A 23642-nucleotide genomic window follows, 5' to 3' on the forward strand; every position below is an offset into this window, starting at 1 on the left:
TCACCGGCGCACTAGCCGGCCACCAAGCACCACATCCATCCATCACACGCATGCATGCACCACACCGAGGGTACGTGTCGGTCACCGGAGATGACGCTCGTGTGATCCTGTCGTCGCTGCCGGAGACGACTCCACCGGGACAGAAAACTGCATCGACACCGCCGGAGTTTGTCCACGCAAACCCTTCATTTTCAGGTGTCATGTTCTTGGCTGGAGATGACTCAGGAGCAGCTGGAGCTCGCCAACTACGCAGCCCAACCGCTAGCCCCGGCGCCCTACCATGGCGGCCTTCATGGCGCTCGGCGAACACCCCATGGTGTACAGGTCGCGACACACAGATGGCGACGAACAGGGCCACGGTGAACAGGTTCATGGCAAAGGGTACACCGGCGTACAGGCTTGGCATCACACTCTTGGATGAGACGGCGTGGCGGAATCGGAGCTCGCTGACGACGCATCCCGAGACCCGCCTTTCCCATCACGGCGTACAGGTTTCGCACCACACTCTTGAAGGAGACGGCATAGCGGACCCGGAGCTTGCCGACAACACAGCCCGAGACCCGCCTTTCCCATCACGACGTACAGGTCCTTGGTGGAACCAATATCCGCAACGACGGGTCTAAGACCGGTTCCTCCTTCATGAGGCCCGCGTCCCCGACGAACAGGTCAACCGGTCCCTCCTTCGAGAGGCGCACCCACCATGGCGGACAGGTCTTTGGTGTACAGGTCCACGGCATCGCCGGCACACAGGTCACTCTTTCGCGTGGTACCAGCCAAGGCGATGCGGCCTCTGCGACACCACTTTCCACGGCCCTGTGAGGCGGCGCCTTTGCGTTGGCAGACCGCCAAATACTTGGCGTCTAGCCAAGATGAGGCGTCAACCACCCCGGCCACGCCCATGTGAGCGCGCGTTAGTTTTTACACTGATGCCGGTCTCCCCAAACCATTACTCCCGCAAAGTGTAGTCCCTTGCACACCCCGACGAAGCAACTGGTCGTCGAGGAGTCCGAACCGAGCACGACCCATGCTACCCCAACAACAACTACTCCAACGGCGCCAAGACCGATGAGGCACGACGGCGAGGGCGGGCGCGGCCACTGCAAAGGCCACGCTACTTGCGGCGCGTGTACCGACGAGAACACGGGCTCTGCCGCCGCCCACACACATCATCATCATCATCATGCATGGAGAACGCGAAGCGAAGACGATAAAGACGACCACACAACTTAATCGGAGGTATCTCGCGGAGCAACCCGCGGGAGTAATTAACCGGGAGCCTTCCGAGGCCCCGGGAACCAGGAGACCGCAATCGCCACAGTCAGGCTGGCCGCGCTAGTAGGCCGTGGAGCGTAATTTTTGTTTACGGGATCTTGTAATTTTGTTTCTCCAATGAGATTAATGAAATACTCTGTTTCCCGCATCCTTTTATTTGTGTACTATGGTACACTGGCATGCCCACATTTTTACTTTTCCCTTTTCCGGCGTACGAGAGAAACACACCCTTCTTCCCTTCTCCCCGGAGTCCTAGATGTTTTTCTCGTGTCAAACAGGTTGATCCTCTCAATAACAATCCTCCTTTGTGGTCTAGATTTCCTATGCTTTATAGTATCTGCAATGACACGAACCTAGGGGCCTGCCTATATCTCGCCTTCAGCGCGTCTAGCTATGGACTTGTTGAATGCGAGTTGGGCCGGCCCACGAGCGTGGGAGGCCACAACTTTTTGTTATTTTATTTTATTTTAATTTTTGTACTTTTATTTATACTTTAAAATATTGAACATGCATATAAAAATGTTGACCGTGTATAAAAATACTTTTAAAATGTTGAACAAGTATTTAAAAAAATGTTGATCATGTATATAAAAATGTTGAAAAAGTAGTTGAAAAATATTGAACATGTATATAAAAATGTTGATCGTGTATTTAAGAAAATATTGATCACGTATATAAAAATGTTGAACAAGTATTTGAAAAATGTTTGACAAGTATATAAGAATGTAGAATGAAATAGTCGGTGCGCGAGCCGAGAACCTCTAGGCTTCCTCAGAAATAATAAAAAAGTTGGCTTATGGGCCATTTTTGGGGTGGCTACAGAAGTTGTGCCTTTTTTGTTATTTCGGTTTAACCGATAACCATTCGGTTTTAACCAACAAAAAAAACTGAAAAACCAAAATTTTAATCCGGTTTTGGTTTTTGGTTTTTGTTTCCATTTTGCACACCCTGAGTCAACGCGCCAAGTCTTCTGCCGCGTGCTCCTCCTCCGGATCCGTCTCTCACGTTGCTGGCCCATCTTTTGCTTCCGTGATCCGTGACTTTTGTTTTTCCTTTCCCACGTGTTCTTCCCCTGCTCCAGTCCAACTACTCCTACATGTCATTCTGACAGTGCCCTTTGCTTTTAGTAGTATTTTGGTGCAATAGGTGCCTACCTACTATTACTGGCTACGGGCACTGCATCACACACATATCGATCATCAAAGTCGCCGGTTTGACTGGCGTGTATCCAGTCAGATCTGCATACTGTACACATATCTTATCTGCATTGCCTGCCTACGGGCTGGACAAATCCTGGGTCTTGCTCCTTCTTCCTTCCTCTCCGCTGTGGGAGGCCGGACAGGAGCCTCTGGGCCACGCAATCCTTCATCTCCGGCCTCCATCTGGCGCATCCGGTCTTCGTCTTCGGATTCATCAACGCCTTGCCGGTGAGCAATCTTAACTTGCTTCCTTAATTGTCTAGAAAGGGTTCAACTCCTTAGATTAGCTCCGCCCTCCATGTATGTATCGCCTTCACCTTGAGCTATCGGCAAGTCAGCAAACAGCGTTGTTGATTTCTGCTCCGCGAGCTTAACTATGCTCCTGGTTGCAGAGGATTTCGTTTATCTATGCCTCCATTTGGTGGCCCTTCATATTTTAATAATTACTACTCTCTCCGTCCTATAATATAATAGTGTTTTTGACACTTATATTATGGGACGGGGGAGTGCAAAATAAAATGCTTTGAACCAAGATATCTGAGAGGATGCAAAGGTGTTCAACGATGTTGTCGAACTGATGTCTCATGCCTTTTGACGATGTGCTTCGGACTTGTCTCCTTAGTCTCATCGTTTTGTCGATAATTTTTTGTAAAGACCTTCTCCTTGATTTCTTTCTAATTTAGCTCCCCCCTTATAGCCTGCAGCTTATATATATCCTTCTGTAGTTTGGTTAGCCTGTAGCTATTCGCTGTATCAAACTTTTTTGGCTTTTATATTTTGTTGTAATAAAAAAAGGACGTCTAATTTTGTTGTATATATCCTTCTGTAGTTTGGTTGCCGCTTAATTAAAGTTAACAAAGGTTCATGCCGAATTTTACCCACCGTAGTCACCGTCAAAAAACAATGTTCAAAATCAGATGCTATGTCTGATCCTTCATTGGTTCATGGAGGAGTCCTATTTGTAGTTGTAGGTGATGCTGCTAACGAAAAGAAAAAGGAAAAAAACGCATACACACTCTGTTTTAAAAAAAGTCCCCGTCCCCGCCCCCGCGTCGCCCCGGGCGACACGGGGAACCCTAAGCGCCGCTGCCGCCAGGTCCCCCTCGCTTCGCCGCCGCTAGAGGGGCCGCCGGCGAAGTCCGCGCGCGCCCCAGGGAAGCTGGCGGCGGGGCGTTTCCCCTCTCCGTGGCGTTGCGCGCGCATGCACTGCCTGCGGCGCCTCGGGCGCGGTGAGATGCAGGGCCACGGGAGTGGCTTCAGCGCGGGGAGAGGCCGGATCCTGGCCGGGCTTGGCCGGATCTAGCTTCTCCGCCCCCGTTGGCCGCCCTCGATGGGGCTCGGTGGCTTCGTTCCGACGGCCAGCGAGGGCTGGATCCCGGGACGGCGGCCCCGGACAGCGGAGGATGTGTCGGCGGCTGTGGACTCGCGACGGGCGATGCGGCGGCCGCGGTGGTGGACGATCCGTGCACAAGACGCTTGATGGTGGCCATTGGAACAGGTCTGGGTGAAGACCTGCTCGCGGCTGCTGCCGAGGCCGGCGATGGCGGCACTATTCGGTGTCGTTCACTTGTTGAAGGCATCGCTGTTGAGAAGTTCCAGGCCACTATCTGCTACCTCCGGGGGAAACCCTACATCAGTAGATCGGATGACGGCGGCATTATTGTGTCGTTTCCTTCTTGTGGCGTCAATCTTGGAGGTGTACACGGGCTCGAGGGACCAGTGGACGAAATAATTGATGGAGCGGTGATTCATCCTGCACATTAATGGTGGCGTTTCTCGGCGGCGTGGCGCAGTGGAGACTCGGCGCATGATGTGTGGCGAGGGACTCGCGCAGGAGGGTGACGTTATCAGGCGTCGTGGTGGCGTGGATGGCAGAGAGGCCGGGCAAGGTGGTGCAGCAGTACAGCACTGAAGATGGATTGGTGGTAGGTGGCTGCAGCGGCCTCATACCCGGCAGGCGTCCTGGTTGAGGAGTGCGCTGAACTGGTAGGTGCCCCATACCCGGCAGGCGTCCTGGTTGGGACCTCAGGTTTTAGATGTTTAGGTTTGGTTGCGATGTCTGTTTGGTATTAGGCCTAAACTATCAGCGCCCCTTCATCATTTGGATAGGAGTAGCGACAGTTGTTGCTTAGACGGTGGCTTTAGTCTTACTGTTGTATGACTTTGTAAGGTCTTATGAAAATAATTAATAAAGTGGCCGTATGCATCGCCCAGATGCAGAGGCCCGGGGGTCCTCCTCCTTTTCTGAAAAAAAGGTGATGCTGCTAACAGAGTTTTCTTTCTTCCCTTTCTTCTGTGCAGCGTCGCTGGATACAATTACAATGGCATGGTCTAAGTTGGTCGTGAAGGTCATTCGTGTTCACAAGCTATTCCCAGAGCATAGTAAAGATTCTACAAGTGCCTTTGTCGTGGTTACCTTTGATTCTCGACAGTTCCGCACCAGCACCAAGTTCAAGGACGTGAGCCCATCGTGGAACGAGAGCTTCTACTTCGACATGTCGGATGAATATAATCTCGATAAGCTTGCTCTTGAAGCTTTTGTATATGGCGTCGATAAATCAACCCAAAGCTCCAGGTCACTGCTCGGCAAGGTCAGCCTGTGTGTCACGCCTGACTCCATGAAGGATGTCATGTATTATCCACTACAGAAGAATGGGGCGTTCCCCCGTGAAGCCAAGGGGGTTTTGGCTCTGCATGTATGCATTACTGACGAGGCTTCCATCAGATCTCAAGAACCCATGAATACCAGCATGCGCTCACTCCAGCTTTCCTCGGCAATGAGGTTGTGCGTGGAGGTCGTAAGTGCTCATGACCTCATGCCCAAGGATGAGCAAGGTTCTGCAAATACTTGTGTTGAGCTTTCCTTTGATTACCACCAGTTCCACACGGCTGTCAAGGAGAAAGATCTGAACCCAGTGTGGAACGAACGCTTTTACTTCGACGTGTGGGATCCATCTAGTCTTCCCGCGCTTGTTCTTGAGGCGTGTGTATACAACGTCAACAAGTCCCTCAAAGGTTCCAAGTCCTTCCTTGGCGTGGTCAGACTGAATTCCTACTCATTCTTGAGTTACTCTGATGACGCTGCAACATCATATCATCCACTGCAACAGAGTGGAATGTTCTCGCCTCGTGTTACAGGGGGATTGCGTCTAAGGGTATACATCACCAGTGAGCCCTCCGGTGGAGCCCCAAACCCAATAGGCTTTCCACAAAACCAGAGTTCAGCATATGCTGTACCATTTCAAAATTTGAAACAAATGACAAATAACTTCTGCACCGACCGAAAACTTGGCCAGGGTAATTCTGGTGTGGTATATAAGGTAAGCTTGTAGTATAAACAGTATATATACTTACTTATTTTCTTTGAAACTTTGTCTCCCTTCCATAATTAAGATATGTGTAACTAAAGTTGATCCAAAAATGCATATTCATAATAATGAGATACTTCAAACAGGGGGTGCTAAAAAATCGGGAAATGATTGCTGTGAAGAGGATCGTGTCATCATGGATGCCTGGTTCGCAGGAGCAATTTCAGAATGAGGTTTATCATCTTATGATGCTTAAGCACCCCAATATTGTACGATTTCTAGGCTACTGCTATGAAACACGGAATGAGGTTAAGCTGTGCAATGGGAAACGTGTTTTTGCGGAGGTAGCTGAAAGGTTACTTTGCTTGGAGTATCTTCCCAAGGGAAGCCTTGATAAATATCTATCAGGTACCACATTCAATATGGTAATATCTTTCTTAATCTTTATTTGAGTTGTAATTTGTGAGGTCCGAGATTAGCTCCTAAGAACTGTATTGATATACTAGTCTTACAAGAACTTAATATGCGATGATGATATATGATACAAGTCCATAAGTGTCAAACGAGAACATAAAATGGAATTTTGTAGCACTCTCATATATTATTTGGATAACAACAATAATGGACTTTCTGTAACATCTCTGAGAATGCTCTACTTCTGGTTCCAATTGCAGATGAATCTTCCGGACTTGATTGGAGCACACGCTACAATATAATCGAGGGGATTTGCTACGGGTTATGTCACCTTCACGAGCAAATTGATAAGAAGATCATTCACTTGGACCTTAAACCTCCGAACATATTGCTGGATGATCGTATGGTACCAAAAATCACAGACTTTGGTCTGTCAAGACTACTTGATCAACAACAAACACTTTACACTGAATCTCGCCATGGAACATTGTGAGTTAATGTGACTTTTAAATCCCTTACATTTTAGCCAAAAGCAAAATGTGTTTTCTTTGTGGTAAATTTTTACACTTCAAATTTCTTTTCATGTTGCGATTCAGTGGTTACATGCCACCTGAAATATTTCATGGAGGTACAGTTACACCTAAGTCAGACATATTCAGTCTGGGTGTAATAATCATGGAGGTAATAACCGGGTGCAGGGACTACCCAGACGTTACTAGAGAATCTCCGGATTAATATATCGAGCTTGTAAGGAAAAGTTGTATCACATTTCAAAACGACAGTTCTTTTCCACAAAGAGTCAAAGGCCATGGTGCATGTTACATTTGATACTAACATTGTAGCTATTTGTTCAGGCACTTACAAAATGGAGGGTTGTGTTGCATAGATCGACATGTGATGAGTCTCTAGAAACATATTGCAAACAAATAAAGAGATGCATCCAGGTAGGTCTAATGTGCGTGCACCCTGACCGCACCAAAAGGCCTCCGATAATGCAGGTTATCGATATGCTTCAAGGACTGAAAGTTATCGACCGCAACATTATTGATAATGCAACGCAACAGTATTAACAATGTAATGTCATCGTCAGGCCCGGTATGATCACTTAACTGCATGTTCTTAGGTGTATTTGCTAAGTCTTTCTTCTTTCCTTGAGCAATGTCGTAACGGCACAGACCCCATAGAAAGTACAAACTAGACGTTGTAATCCAACATCTGTGTATCTAGTACCTGACAACCTTGCACCGGTATGCATGCAGTGTGGTGAGCCACTGGATCGACTCCGCCTTTGAGAGTATCATGCAAGGGGCAGGCGTTATCTTGGTCGGCTTCTTCGCGCATGTTACTGACCCTTTGTCAGAGAATCGTGTATGTTGCAACCTGCAAGCGTCCCCCAGCAATGCTTCATCTCTGCTGGATGGCGTTTCTGTCGTTGAAGCTGAATATGAAGCAGGCCAGTGGGGGTTGTTGCCCGGCCTGCCCAAACATGCACACTACTGTTTGCGTTTTACCAATACTGTAACTGTTAGAACCTGGATGGAACTGGAACGGAACGTGACGTTAGTTTTGCAATCCGATGGAGAATGGCCTCGCTCGTATTTATTTATCTCAAAACAAGTTGTGTTCTGGAGCTCTTAATAAGAGCAGCTCAAGGGACTAGTTAGATGAGAACCAAACCACGCTGGGAATGTGTAAAATGAACAGAATGTTGAGGCCCTCTGTTTCTTCCAACTGAACTGAAGAATTAAGCCGTATGTATGCATAATTGCAGAGAAGCTTCGCATTTGCTTTTCCTGTATCTCCCTCCACATATGATATGTGCAGGACATCTATCAAAATTTCTCCAGCGGCCGTAGGAGACTGGGAAGCTAGTCGAACCCCCGGCCTGGGCCTGCATCAGCATCATCGTGGCAGGAGCGCTGGAGACCTGCATCAACCTGTCCGCGGAGGTTTCTCTGTCGTTGTCGCTGCATAATACTCCTGCCTTCCACCCTGCTGTAAATAAATTCACCCAATAATATGTGATTATACTGATCACATGTATAGATGGCTCAGCCTGCGTCTTCTTTTCACCTGAGAGATGAGATCACAAAATAATCAGACCACTAGTTAATCAAAGGCAAATTTTTCACGTGAGAGGTACGAGAGACTTTGCCAGAGGTTGTACATTCGGTATGGTACACTATGATTCAGTGTTCAAGAGCGAGATGTGGCAAGAAGATGCTAGGGTTCTTTTACCAAAGAGGGCCCGGTCCGTCAGTGAGCTAGCACAAGAACCTTTCATCCACGTGAATTTCCTAGTTTCTTGGACCAGAGGCCCTGATCAGTGGTGTGACGGCACCGGCAAGCCCATACCGGCACGGGTCCCGACCTCAGCCTCCGGCGCCAATGATGGCCGAAGGGGAGGGCGTCCACGACTGTGGCGACCTACGCTCACAACGCCGGGTGCATAAACAGGGTCCCTCATAAATTTTGCTCCTTGTACATGTTATGGCAAGCGATCATAAACGTCCATAAACAGGGTCCCCCATAAACTAGTGAAGTGACCATGGATGATGAAAAATTCTAAATTGAATTGCATGCACTAGGGAAACCTAAATCGATGATGACTAAACAAATCTAAGTAGGAAGTGCAGGCTACGAATCAAAGTAAGTTGAGATTCGGGCGATTCATACCTTAGGATGCAAGTCCGGAAGCGATGAGATCGATGGGGGGCGAGTTCCTATAGCGCCGCCGACGACACTGCCGCCGCAGATGTCACGCCTTATTCTTTTTCTTTCTGCCGCCGGGCACGTCTTTTATAGTGAAGGGGACGAGGACGACACCCACGACGGTGAATTGGTTCCTCTCGCCCGACTCGTTGGAAAGAAGGAAGGGGACGAAAACGAGGACTTGACCTCTTGGATCAATCTACTAGGTGTGGTTCTGGTCGTGGACATGATCGGTTGAAAGCACAATATTTTATCCTGAACCATTATGATTAAACTAATTAGGTTTATTCTTTTTAATCCCCCCACCAAATCGGACGGCTAATAAAAATCGGAGGGGCAAGTACTCGAAAGTACTCCAGTACTGCCCCAATCACCGTAAAGGAGCTCATAGGTTTTACCAATGTATTTATTTTACTATAGGCACATACGATTTCAGTGGGTGGCCTAGAACTTGTATGATCAGCATATTTAAGTCAGTGAAAAATATGGAAGATATCAGTGAGCATATTTACATTAGTTACAAACCCACATTCGCTAGCATGAGCAGTGAACAACCAGATGTATGGAAAATCCTAGATACATTTCCATGCTAGCCCTAGTATATGTGGATAACTGGGTCACCAAACACTCGGAAGCAATATAATGCGCTTATTACCAGTGAAGAGTTTGAAGGCTGTCGGCACGATCCGGCGCTGTGGTATCCAGAACACGTCTGCCTGCCTTCTTCATTTAGAGTCCCGGGTCGATGATGACGGGTTTCGCCCTCTGAAACCTACACACCCAGATTCACAAACCAACAAGAGCAGTACCTTATATCATTTCGTTCATCATAGTTCAGTGCCCTTTTTCAATGATCTACTAGTGTAAAAAACGCTCTTATATTACGGGACGGAGGAGTACATTTCATCAGAGAGATATATAAAAGGAGGCACTGGCACAGAAAAGTTATTTATGGTACCACTACATTGCATTGTAGTCAACTCCATCAATAAAACCTCACCAGTTTCAAGAGGAACAATAGAGATATTTCATTGCTTATTTCACTAAAAGCAAACAAACTCGCTATTTGATTACCTTTCTTCCTGGTAGGATAACTAGTGCATGCGCCCCAGAAACCAAAGAAGGCACGAAACCAACTTATAATGTGCGCGCAAGCAATTCATGTCCTCGTGCTAGTTGGCGCCTAGGCGCGCCTGGAGGTTCCTTGCCAGGATCCCCTCGAAGGTGATCCCCGGCCCGAACGCCAGTATGAGCCCCCACTCGCACTCCTGATCGGCCCCCTCCGGCTCCGGCTCCGGCTCCGGCGCCTCCGCCCTCTGCCTGCTCTCCTCCACCATGTTCTCCAGCACGTACACGATGGTGTTGCTGCTCGCGTTCCCAAAGTCCCGGAGCGCGCTCCGGCTCGCGCGCAGCTTCCCGCCGTCCAGCCCCAGCCGCCCTTCCATCTTGGTCAGGATCGCCGGGCCCCCGGGGTGCACCGCCCAGAACATCTTGTCATAGGTCAACATGTTGTCACCCTCCGCAGCAGCAGCAGCAGGGTGCTCCTTGATGAGCTTCTGGCAGAAGGACTCCACGTGCGCCTCGATGATGTGGGGGAGCTCGCGCCCCAGCTGGAACTTGATGCCCTCCTCCGTCAGCCGGCCGTCGATGGTCTTCTCGGTGCCGGGGAGGAAGCGCTGCAGCGCCGAGTGGAGCTCGAAGAGCGGGCACTCCAGGGGGGTCGGGTCGGTGCCGACGACGGCCGCGCCCGCGCCGTCGCCGAAGAGCGCCACCCCGACGAGGTCGTAGGGCCGGTCGGGGCTGGGCGGGCGGAACCCGGCCACGGTGGTCTCGGAGGTGGCCAGCAGGACGCGCGCGCCCGGGCAGCTCTCGGCCAGGCCCTTGGCGACGCGGAGGCCCGCCACGCCGCCGGAGCACCCCGTGAAGGCCAGCATGACGCGGCGGACGTCCGGGCTGAGCCCCAGGGCGCGCGCCAGGTGCAGGTCCCCGCCGGGGAACCGCGCCTCGCTGGACGAGACGTAGACGAGGTGGGTGATCGCCGAGAGGTCGCCGCCCCACGCCTTGACGCAGGCCAGCGACGCCTCGGTGGCCATCTGCGTCACCGCCTTGTTGGAGATGTCCAGCCGCTGCTTCATCGTCGGCAAGCCCTCCTGGGCCAGCTCCGGGTAGCTCTTGAGGATCTCGTCCGACATCACCACGTACCTCGTCTTCACCGTCGTCGTCTTGCCTGCATTGCATTCATATATATACTCATTATGCATTCATATATATACTCATTATGCATGAACTTTCTTCCTGAAAATTAATGGATCTTACGTACATAGCCTGGCGAGCTTCTCCTTGAGCTCGGGGTCGTTGCAGTTGGTGTTCCTCATGAAACCCTCGACGACGTAGTCTTGCATGACGAGCTGCTGCGGGAAAGCGTGGCCCAGGGCGAGGATCGTGGCCTTGCCGGGGTTGGGGGCCAGGCACGTGGCCTGCTGCTGCTTGTTCGCCGCCGTCGTCGTGTCGACACCCCTAGCGCTCACCATGGTCGTCGTGTGAGGAGGATCGGATTGATGCAAGAGGATGGAATCTCAGTGCCGGAGGGGCAGTAGGAGGGCTAATTAGCTGCTGGTGGTCCGGAGATTTGAAGACTATATATACATACTCTCTTCTTGTTTCATCCTGATTTTGCTAGCTTTAATTACTTATATGTATCATGCAACCTGTGTAGTTAGTTGAGAGGCACCAAGTGCATGCATGCATGGCAACAAGCAAGGTTGGTGGCCAGCAAGCAGATAACCTACAGGTTGTTTACTGGTAATCGATCAGAGTAGCTGCCCTTGAGGATCTCAGTGCCAGAAGCAAATAAACAACCATGTGTACTCCAAAGTGTCATCCTTCCTTCTAGGCCTGCCGCCCTCGTCCCATAACACCACTTGATTCCTCGCCATTTGATTTAGGTGTGATGTGCCTGCGTGCAGCAAAGAATCCTCTAGAGCAGCTGGGCGTGTGTGCACATTGCCATCACATCTGATCGAAGCTCACCTGCCACTGATCCCAAGTTATAGGGCAAACAGTTCTTTCTCAACAGAGGGTGAAATGGTTTCCCTAATCTGTGAATCGACCTGCACCAGAATTCTCAACGGAATCATTCCCTTCTGGTATTTTTTCTAGGTCTTCCTCTCCTACCGTACGCAATCATTGGCTGATGAGGATGTGCCTCTTCAAAGGGTGCTACGAGGCACCACACTTGAATGATAGCTCTGCCAATCAGTGTCACACCAAGTTTATGGTAAGAACAACCTGCAGGAGGATGAGCAGCAACAGCAAGATACTGCAGCAGATAGAAGATCATGATCAGCTCCAAGTACCCCATAAGTTGTACACTTGTACTTATTGTTTTTTTATATCCAGTAAATTCCTGCAGTTAAAAACAAAACAAAACATTCTTACATTTTCTCTTTTCTTTTTTTGATTAAAATATCTATTATATTTGCATGAAATTATATACATTGCACATTAACTTATTGCATCAAAAGAGTTGTATATACAAGAACATATACATCGCATATTAAAAGACAAGCGATGATGGCATTTTTCTAATTGCTAAATTTGGCTGTGAACCAAACATTTCTCCAGATAGTCTTACAAGGCACACAGACAGTGGATAATAAGATGAGGAATAAACTATTTTGATGTCACGACTGACAACAAAAGAGTTACTGCTCCGTAGTTCATAATCATCAGCCAGCTGATCATAACCTCGCAATTTACAGGAGAAAACTCCTTTTTGAAGCCACGACTCACAGAGATCTAATCACAGCTAATTCCAGTTTTACGGGCCCAAATAAATTCTTACTAGTAGTGGTTCACTTTTTTTTAGCAATGGTGCATGTGCAAAGCACGTTTTTTTTGGGTGTGTCAATATAGTGACTAGAGGCTAGCACACCCTTTGCCGCGTTCTCCCCTCATGGGATTAATTTTTTTTCTCTAGAAAGTTATTTTGGTCGGTTGTTTCGTTTTGGTTTTATCTACGTTCACTTGGGTTCAAACTATTATCTGATGGTATTTTTTTTTCTTGTTCATTTGTGTTTCATTTTGGGCTGTTGTTGGAGACGATATGTTTTTGAAGAGGAGAGTGAAGTTATTAGGTGTGTGGTTGTGTGAGACCCTTGGAAGAACTTACACCACATTGAAACCGTGGAATCGCTGCTATGACATTCATATGGGCCGCCCCATGAAACTCCCGCTTACACACTGCTAGCTAAGAAAAAACAGCTACCATATATTTTAATTGGAGAAGTCCATTAAATTAATAAAATCACACATTTTAGAAATGTTACGAATTAATAACACGAATTTAGAAAAAAAAAATTGTGGATGCCAAACAATGTTCACAAATTTTAATAATTTCATGGACTTTAAAAATGTTCATGACTTTTATTTTTTTTATGAATTCAGAAAAATGCTCGCGAATTCAGAAAATTCTTCATAGTTTTTCCAATTGTTCATGACTATTAATAAATTTTCATGATTTAAAATTCCAAAAATGAAATGATAAAGATAGAACAAAACAAATAGAAAAAAAGCAGGAAAGAGTATTAAAAAACAATGAAAAATACAGAAAAGATAGAAAAACAAATAATCATGCACTACTTTCTCAAAGCTGGAATAATCAGCCAGCCTCGCGACACATATAAAATGTTGTGAATTTAAAACATGAATTCAGAAGAATATTCATCAGATTCTAAACAATGTTCGTGAATTTGAAAAAGTTTTGCAAACTTTAAAATATTTACAAACTTTAAAAATGTTAATGAATTTGGAATTCATAAAATTGAAAAAATATTCGTGAATTCCAAAAAACCAAATCATATTTTTTTTAGAATTATGCATGAATTTTAATAAAATATTCATGAATAAAAATGTGAAAAAATAAAATGAAAACTAAAAAATAAAAAGGGAAAAACAAATAGGAAAAAAAAACTGGCATTGTTTGCTTTGGTTGTGTTTTGTTCTTCGGTTTAGCACACAAGTTTTGTTTGCTTCATGACTTGTGCGTGAGAATTGGTAAGAGAGTCGACTCTCTTTTCAACATAACTACGCGTTAATCAGAACCATGTCTATTAGTAGATGGTCAAACTTTAAGGTTTTACAGCATAACGAGGGCCAACAATCCACATACGGTTATTGTCAGGCGACTTAGTCCATAATGGAAGCTAAACTAGATCACTAGCTTTTCGCCAACGCTCTTCGGCTCTCCAGAGACATCTACCCCACAAGCATGGGAGAGGATCCCATCCTCTCCAAATGTTTTCCCTTGAAAATGATATGTCACTTCTTTATTGTCACCATAAACTGTCACCACATTTGCTTAGTGTCAGTCCAGGGTGCATCGTTAAAATCATGGGCATTCATAGTTTTTCAAATGCACCATAAAACACAAGCATGGACCGGATTAAGGACAATGTGATTCTAATTAGCAGGACTCGGTTCCTGGGTTGAAACAGGAGAAATTAGACAAAATGGTCCCAAATTTGTTTTGCTACCACACATTCAAAGAGTATATGTGCACTAGTTTCATGCTCAAAGAAGAAAACATAGACGTGAACCAACCTGTGGTAGGATGGTTAGAGAGACCGTGGTATCCCAAGCCCACTAGGGTTTAAGTTCTGATGCTCGCATTATTCTTGGATTTGTTTCAGGACTTTGTAAATTTCAAGATGACATGCCGGCTCAGTCTCTCGAAGAGCGCTTGCGTCTGTACTGATGTTTAAAAAAAAGATGAAAACATAGACTAGGGGTTTCTAGTTATTATCTCTAGTCATAAGTTTTTGTGACGCAAAAGGCAGACTCGAAACTTTAAGTAAATGTACACTTAGCGCCAGTGGCGACGTTAGCACCAAAATATTCAATTTAAACGTCTTATATTTTCATAAGAAGGTTTTGTATAGGCTAAAAGACTTCTTATATTTTGGTACAGAGGTACTCCCTCCGTTCGGAATTACTTGTCATAAAAATGGATGTATCTATAACTAAAATACATCTAGATACATTCATTTCTTGGACGAGTAATTCCGAACAGAGGGAGTAGCATGTAATTAGTTATAAATCTTGTCCGACTAGTATTCAGTTTGCCTACCTCCCGTGATTTTGCCTATAACCCAACGTGACTGAACATGTGCCGGACACGAATCCGACACCGGCCATGTATCGCACAGGGTCGAGTGTTTAAATTCTCACGCAGCAAACCAAACCAAGCACAAGCACTCGGCGCAGATAGATCGATTGCAAGAACTCGAGCTTCTGGTCTAACTCAGGGCGAGCCGGCGATCGACTGCTTGCAACTAGAGCCTCGAGGCACAGCAGATCATGGAGGCGGTGAAGAAGAAGCAGCTGCAGGCGCAGCTGGAGGCGGCGGACATACTGTTCGCGGCCGGCGACCTGAGGAGGGCCAAGATGCACGTCGACATGGCCGTGGCCATGGACCGCTCCGGGGCCTGCCCTGAGGCCCAGCGCGCGCGCGCCGCCTACAGGGTCCTCGCCGCCGCCAACAGCAACAAGGCCGACCACTACGGCGTCCTTGGCGTCGCGGCGCCGCCTGGCGGCAGGCCCACCAAGGAGTCCCACGACGCCGTCAAGGCCCAGCACAAGGCGCTCTGCGACGCGTTCGAGGCCGACAAGTCGAGCGCGGCCGTCGCCGGCGCGCTCAAGCTCGTCAAGCAGGCGTTCGCGGCGCTCACGGACATCAGGAAGAACGAGGGCGCGGTGCCCGGGGCGGCGCGCGCGGCCGCGCCAGCTCGCCACCGCCTGCCGCCGCTGCTCCCGGTGCCGCGTCCCAAGGCCAGGCCGGCCGCCGCGCCCGTGCGGGTGGTCCTGGTGGGCGAGCAGCAGGTCGCGGCCGATTATCCTGCTGCTGCTGCCTTCGTGGACGAGCCGGTGGCGCCGGAGCAGAAGGTGCACGGCGTGGTGGCAAACGAGGAGGAGGAGGAGGAGGACTACTACGCCGGCGGTGGCGGCCGCGGTGGACGTCGTTAAGGCCTAGTCAATTATGACCTACTATACGAGTTATAAATCGTTACTACTGTAGTATAGTACATTGTTTGTTTGTGTTTCTTCTTCAGTTGGGTAGATCTACCATATAGTATGTTCCTTGGTTTGATTCATAGCTCGTGATGATCCTTAAAATTTGCAATAGAATTTGCTTTTTTTTATGATCCGGATATATAGTAGAATTGAATTGATGATCAAAAGTTTCACGTTTAAACTGTGTGGTGCATACGGTTGGCAAACGGATGTAGCGAGGTTACTCAAGGAGTAGAATCCGTTTGCTTGTGATTCTTCTTCATAACTTGTGATGATCATGAGAATTTGTAGTAGAATTTTCCGTTATGATCCGAATCGGTAGTAGAATTGATTTTTTTGTTTAAACCATGTGGTATATACAGTTGGCTATCTCAAAACCTATCGACAAACGGATGAAGCGAGGCTAATCAAGATGCTCTGAGTAATACTCCCTTTGTCCCATAATAAAGATGTTATTACATCCAATATGAGAAAAACATGAAATTTCTACGATTATTCACTTGATAAAAAACATGACATGTGGGGCTCACGTGTCGGTGACCAGAGCAACAGCTACACTCTTTTCGGGTTTTTTCTTTTCTGTCTAACTCTTTGTTCAAACAGAGTGGTGAAGCTAGGCCAGGCTAGGTGGATACGACGTAGCCTAGCTAGGTAAGGGCGACGACGATGAGCTTGATCTTCATAGCGTGAAAATAGGGCTTAAACTTAATTAACTCATACCACGGGCATCTCTTGAGTAATTATTCTATAACTCTCTAAATTTCTCTCAAAATATTAACTCGTCAAATAATGAGAAGTTAAAAAAGTGTGAGCTAGCCCTTCTCTCCCAATAACTTTGTGCACCATATGGAAGCCTCTCGAGTAACCCTTCCTCCCCATGTGTAGCAAAAAATCCCCTGCATCCCGCCTACTACCTCGACCACCTCCGTCGGGTCCACAACGTTGTCAACTCCAACATCCCACCTGTGACAGTCGTGTCGTCTGTGGCACACACAACCACCAGCACACAGGGGCCTCCCTACGCACCATTGTGGTGTCCTCAACACACATTTTGCTCGGGACCGTGGGGCCGGATGTGCCACCGCATTGACATCCACTGCCGCTTCCTGGCCTCCTTCGTCCAAGATGATGACCAACAACACCTTGGGGCGCATCATCAAGCTCATCGTGGCCAGGGGTTCATGTGTAGGGAGACGCAAGGGGCTCGTTGAGGTGCAAGGATGTACACGCGCCCGATGATGGTACCCATAACGCGTCTATGGTCGCCATCCTTTAGGTCAGGGCCCAGGGAGGGCGCTATGCCACCATGCAGAGGGAGCGTCGAAGGTGTGCTGTGCAGTGCCTAGAGAAGTAGGGAATGGACGCTAGCGAGGTGGTCGGGGGCAGGGAATGGCGGCAGCTTGCTCGGGAGACAGGGGGTGTGTCGATTGTGCGTGGGAAGAACGAGGAGGGGGGAAGGGGGGGAGTATTTAGGGAGATATTGCTCGGCTGCTCAAATTTGTTGTGGACAGGGGATGTTTGAGGCTCAACTCAAACTTTTAAGAGTTAAACTTTGGACCCGCTAGCGAATGTCAATTTGTAGGCACGATAAATCAAATGTTTTTCATAATAATTATGTTTGTCGGGGACGAAAAGTTCAGTTGGCGAGCATGGTTAATCCACCTCTATTCATTTTTTTGCTAGAAAATTGCCGTGTTTGCAAATTAAATTTGCCATCATCGCACCAATATGAATTGCCATGAAAAACACTGGATTTGCCATGCCTAAAATCTGACCAAAAACTTTTAGGAAAGTGCTAAGAAAGAGTGAACTTCTCAAAAGAGAATTTTTCGAAGAGCTACATCTGATGAGCAGACCAACTACCAGGGGCGTTGAATCCATGGCATGGCATGTGACGTGACATTATCGGATCGATCACGAGAACCAGTAATATAGTAGTAATATATTATAGAATCAACGATTGAGACTTAAATTTTCTGTTCAAGCTGTGGACGAAGCTAGGATGATATGCTATGGCTACTTGCAGTGGTCCCTATGGCAGATGGAGAGGACGATGATGAGGATGATGGCGACGACGATGCCGGCGACGATGAGCTTGATCTTCATGTTCTGGTACCACATCCTTCGGCGGAGCCGCGTGCCCTCGGTCCTGAAATCCATGGCATGGTCGTGGAGCTGCTCAGTCCTCGTCACCAGGCCGTCGATCTGCTCCCCGCGATCGATCACCTGATGATCCCACGAGCACCATACATACAAAACCATTGTCGATGTCGTCATTTGAAAGATGAAATTAACAAGCAAACACATCCAGCATTATTAGATTGCAGTTAGAAGAAGGATGATGAGGTGTATGTATATATATATACCTTGTCGATGTTTTCCATCATGATGCCCTTGACCTCGGAGACCTGGGCCTGCACCTTGGACAGCCTGCTCACCTCCTCCGGGTGATCCATGCAGTACTGCATCTGCTCCTTCAGCCTCGGCCTGTCCAATCCCTTTGTTTTGTTAATACCTTACTTAATCATAGTGCTAGATCACTAATGGACCATCATAAAAGTAATCAATTACCTCGATAGGTAGCCATATGGATATATAGCTGGCTGTCTAATTACCCGAAATCCTTGCCGTTGAAGTAATATTTGTTATGGAATGATCTTTTATCTTTGGTAACGTTGTACTACTACTAGTATTTGTTATGGATATTTTTATTTTTGGTAACGTTGTAGTATTTGCTATGGAATGATCTTTGGCTAATCGATGAGTACGTTGCTGAATTTGTTGACCGCAGCTAATTAACCTCTGTCTCTATGTCATTCGGAGTAATTAACCGCGCGTACATTAGTCATAATTTGTTACCCGAAATCTTTGCTGAGGCTGTTGGCGGTGGCGGTGGCGGCCTTGCCTCCGGCGTACCGCTTGTTGAACTCCTCCTTGATCCTCTCCAGGAAGGCGAGGGGCACCTCGCGCCCCGCCGACTCGGTCGCCACCACGCAGTAGGCTGCATATCATATGCATATAACGCACATGTCATTTTCAGTTCAGGCTTTGGTTTTTACTGAATAACTATGGTTTTACTGAATAGGACGTGTATGCTTGGAAAGCAGGGCAACACCAAAAGAGATTTGTGAAAAACTAAGTGAGAACTTGTATGCGATCATTCATGGATATGATATACTACTATCATCTGGAGGCCCTTCAAATCAGTAATTTATATTTCCATGAACTAGAACCTGACCTCAGAACTAATTAATCGTACTTTGAGGTTGAAAACTTTGGCTGTTTTGCGAGAACAGAATTGAGCAGAGTTAATTAAAAAAAACATGGGAGACCGGAGAGGAAAGAGGTCGGAAAGATGTTGCCATACGTACCGTATCCCTGGTGGAGGAGGAAGGTGAAGGTGTGGCCGTCGCAGGTGTAGGTGAAGCGGCTGTCGCCGGCGGGGAGCTTGTGCAGGCACTGCGCCGCGATGTCCCGGAAGTTGCCCGTGTACGCCGTGTGCTCCGCCACCACCAGCGTCCCCCGCGCCACCATCGCGTAGATCATGGTCGTCGCCGGAGGATTAGGACCCGCGCCCTCCCCTTTCCGCGCCATCAATCGATCGATCAAGCTTGTCAAGACGACGACGACGACTACGAAGAAGGAAGAGAGCAGGAAGAAGAAACAAATGATATACTGCTATGTCGGAAGGAACAAAGGTTTGGTGGTCTATCCTATGTCGCCGTTCTGGAAGCTGTCAACGGTACGTAATTGATGATGCGCACAGCCAGACCACATCAATTCAATTCCCGGCCGTCCGTTTGACTAGGGATTCGCCGCGTTGATTATCACTAGCTTCCTTGGACGACCAACCTTGTTTTATTAGTCATCATTAGCTGGTAACAGCACCAAAAGTTGCCATCATTATTCGTTTATAATCTGATTCCCGACCAAACATGTTAATTTCTTGGCAAGGTCTTTCTAAGAAGAGAAAAATTCACTACAGGTCCTATTACTTGCGCTGGCGCTAGCTTTAGTCCCTTTGGTTACAAATACCCGAAATACAGTCATCAAACTTGTTCTAGAGGGTCATCTACGGTCCATTATACGGTTTTGTGTAAATATGTGCTGAGCTGGCTCTAGTCAACCTATGTGAAGTGTGCATTAACTGCCACATGTGACCAGCTCGCTCGAATACGCGTGCATGCAAGTTTTTTTTTGCAAAACTGCCAGTAATTAAAAGATCCCCAAAACCCCGCCGCCGCCTTCGCCTCCGCCGTGCGTCCGCTCGCCGAGAAGGAGACCACGTGTGACGCCCGGATAATTAAGCTATAGTAATCCCACGCTAACAGTGCCACGTCACTCCGGTTACTGTTGATAATATCGCGTTGGATCAAAACCGTTTCAAAATTCAAATTCAAATTAATGTCAACAATAAAAGTTTTTCAAAATTTAAAACAAAAATGTTCGGGAGGTACCATATTTTGCATAAGTAAATATGGTGTAATAAACACATTTTTATAAAATGCCTAGATAATTTAAAATGATTTAAAACAGAAAAGAAAATAAATAAAAATAAAAGAAATTACAAAATAGAAACAAACAAACAAACAAAAATAAATAAAAGGAAACAAACACACACACACACACACACACACACACACACCCCCCGCGCTCCGGCCCAGCTGGCCTACCCAACTGGGCCAAGGCCCACCCGCACTCCTTAACCCCCACTCCCCTCCCAGTCAACCACCGACATCCCCCACTCCCCCCAAAATATCTCCCCCTCTCCCCCCGATTGGATCGGGATCGAGGGAGGAGACCGCCGACGCCGCCGCCCGGATCGCCCGTCGCCGTCCATCGTCGCCGGACCTCCTCGTCGGCCTGCCCCCCCTACGCACGACGTCCCCGCCCCCCCTCTCCTCGACACCCGCTGCCCCGAACCCTACTCTACCCAGTGAGCCCCTCCCTCTCCTCCTCACTCTCCCTCACCGCGTCGTGCCCGCGCCCGTCCGCGCTCCCGCGCGCCCCTGTGGTCGAGCCCCCGCGCTCGCGCTCGCCCGCCCGTCCTACTCGCCGCTACCCGCGTCGCCTGCGTGCTCACCGCGTGCCGGCGCGCCCGCCTACGGCCGCGGCCTTCCTCCGCCTCCCTGACCTTCCCGCCGCGCCGTCGCCTCTCCCCTCCTGCGCCCGTCCGCGCGACCCCACTCCGGCGTCGCCTCCTGCTGCCGCCGCGGTTCTATGCTTACTTCAAAAGAAAGAATTGTCTTGATCATTAGCGGAAAACCAGGCTAAAACCACTACATCATGCCCAAAGGACATGATATATATACCCTAACAAATACCCACACATAAACAATCCTATCGAGGTTGCTTGCAAACTGTCAATTGTTGTTACTTCTCCCTGAGCAAGCGACTCCGACTTCATCACGGACGACCAATACAGAGTCATCACTCTGATCAATGCACGAGATCCCTGCAGGCCTATGTCCAGGACTAGGCGGCTCTAACTTTGATAGCGTGTCTTCCGGGAGAAAGAAGCACACGGAGTCACCTCTTGACACACAACTCTAAGAGCAAGTATAATAGAAATGAGTTAGCCGGCTATAAGGAATAAACTAGTATATTTCTGCTTAGTTGGAGGAAAGAGAAGAAGAGAGAGAAGGTAAGCGGGCTCTTCGTGAAGAGCCAGCTCTAGCACGTGCTCCTAGGCACTTTGTGAGAATAGAAAGTGGGCCACATAATAAAAAAGTAGTACACTCTTTTGATCTACTATTGTACATGTTAGCTATAAGATGGCTGTAGATGACATGGCACTGACTTATAGCCAGCAGTTGGCTATACTATTAACCATGCTCTAACTTCACCGCTACATTGCAAGAGGACGTGTTGACACGAAGGCGGCCATGCTCGTGGTCCTTTTGCTAACCACGAGCATGGCCGCCATCGTGTCAACATGTTAGCTATAAGATGGCTGTAGATGACATGGCACTGACTTATAGCCAGCAGTTGGGTAAACCTAGGGACATGTTAGGCAATCAATGACGAACAACATGTTGTGACCCAACTCCTCTTGCCACCATCATCATCGCCAGAATCACTTCAAGACAATGCCCCAAGGAGGAAAGCAACGTCCACGATGCCGCTGCCATGGACGTCGTTGCCATTGGCTGGTGAGAGTCAAGAAAACATTTTTGCTCGGAGCAGCAGTACCACCAATCTTCCCCACGTGACCGAACAAAGGCAGGAGGCATCAGACCCCAGTCGTAAACGACCACGAGCATGGCCGCCTTCGTGTCAACACGTCCCTGTAAACCCGTTGACCTCCAACAAAACAACAACGCCAACACATGGCAGGCGCCACCTTCCCCTCCCCCCGAGAACGACCGGAGAGCCAGATCTGGACGAGGATGCATAGATCTGACGAGCCCCCTCCCTCGACGACACTCCTATCATGCTCGACGAGCTATCAGATGGCACTTCAGACACCAATACATCACGACACGTGCACAAGGGAAATGCGACATATGCTCCATTTGACTGAGGCATCAGGAGATGAAATTTTTGAAGGGCCACATGCATTCACATTGACTGAATAACAACAACAATGTATATACCAACTAGTATAGCAAAATCATCGATCCTCACCAATACCGAAAAAGGGTTCCCCGCTTTATATTATAAAGCCAACATCATCACAACATCGGGACAGACCGATACAACGCACACCACCACCGCACACAACACACACACACCCAAGACACACCCCTGTGTCGGTGACGGGGGCTCGAGCACATCGGCGCCGCCCATCCCTCCAGCCCAATCCCTCCCCCCGGACACACCCCTATGCCGCCCCGCCTCGGCGACCAGCGCAGATCCGCGCAAGGCCACCAACACAGCCCTAGCCACCGGCAAGGAGTGCCCACCAGGACCGCCGCCCACCCCCAAGGAAGCTCACCGGGGAGTCCGACCGCGCCGCCGTCGCCGTCCAGCCGGCGGGACGCCTGGAAACCGAGCAGCCCGCCCACTTGCCACCGCCGCTGCGCCTCCGCCCCTACCAGCCATGGCCACGGTAGAGGTGGACGCTCGCAGCTCACGCCGCTCCCGGCCCGCGCCGCCTGGGCCCAGATCTGGCCGCACGCCGACAGGGTCAGCACCGCCGGAGCCCACCGCGCCCCACCACGCCTCAGCCCCTTCGCGCCGCCACCCGCAGCCCGCGTCTCCGCTGCCTGCTGCTGCTGCCGTGCCGCCGCGCCCCGAGGAAAGCACCGCGCCACCGCACGATCTTGGATCCCGCGACTGTCGACTCGTGCGGGGGAAGGAGGAACACCCCGCCGCCGCCCGTGCGATCCTCACCAATAAGCATGGGTATCTTGTTTGACCAAACCTCAAGCAACAGAAATAAACCTTTGACGTATACAAACAACACATACATTGTAACCCAAAACAAACATTTGCAGAAAGGAAACAAAACAAGTCAATCATAAACCGCTCACTCAATGCATGTGCATGCGGTGTATCTGCGAGTGGCATGCACATCACATTAATGAATTAGACTGCCCCTAGTGGGTAGTATCATAAATTAGTATCATGCATATAATACCAGCGTATGATACTATGCCTCCATAATGAAAAGTATCATAGATTATATTCATAGATGATCTTATTTACTGTCATGCATGACATA

General features: G+C 48.6%; 3 protein-coding genes across 3 annotated transcripts; 1 reads left to right on the forward strand and 2 right to left on the reverse strand.

Moving 5' to 3' along the window:
* The first annotated feature begins 2410 nt into the window (after window positions 1-2410).
* LOC123119022 (leucine-rich repeat receptor protein kinase EMS1) lies at window positions 2411-9738 on the forward strand. Its single transcript, XM_044538661.1, has 7 exons — window positions 2411-2699; window positions 4773-5791; window positions 5926-6187; window positions 6454-6682; window positions 6790-6874; window positions 7048-7288; window positions 7453-9738. Exons 2-6 carry the CDS (start codon window positions 4793-4795, stop codon window positions 7261-7263), a joined length of 1791 nt encoding a protein of 596 aa, XP_044394596.1. The 5' UTR covers window positions 2411-2699; window positions 4773-4792; the 3' UTR covers window positions 7264-7288; window positions 7453-9738.
* Window positions 9739-9890: 152 nt separating this feature from the next.
* On the reverse strand, window positions 9891-11564 carry LOC123119023 (type III polyketide synthase B). The gene is made up of 2 exons (XM_044538662.1): window positions 11226-11564; window positions 9891-11132 (listed from the first exon to the last, which is right to left on the reverse strand). Exons 1-2 carry the CDS (start codon window positions 11434-11436, stop codon window positions 10078-10080), a joined length of 1266 nt encoding a protein of 421 aa, XP_044394597.1. The 5' UTR covers window positions 11437-11564; the 3' UTR covers window positions 9891-10077.
* A 6218-nt stretch (window positions 11565-17782) lies between these two features.
* Window positions 17783-19669, reverse strand: LOC123119024 (vesicle-associated membrane protein 721). The gene is made up of 4 exons (XM_044538663.1): window positions 19348-19669; window positions 18836-18977; window positions 18343-18463; window positions 17783-18202 (listed from the first exon to the last, which is right to left on the reverse strand). The coding sequence occupies exons 1-4, from the start codon at window positions 19568-19570 to the stop codon at window positions 17993-17995; spliced, it is 696 nt and encodes a 231-aa protein (XP_044394598.1). The 5' UTR covers window positions 19571-19669; the 3' UTR covers window positions 17783-17992.
* Between the last annotated feature and the right edge of the window lie 3973 nt (window positions 19670-23642).

This window comes from Triticum aestivum, chromosome 5D, assembly GCF_018294505.1.
Source record: "Triticum aestivum cultivar Chinese Spring chromosome 5D, IWGSC CS RefSeq v2.1, whole genome shotgun sequence".
Taxonomy (NCBI): Eukaryota; Viridiplantae; Streptophyta; class Magnoliopsida; order Poales; family Poaceae; genus Triticum; species Triticum aestivum.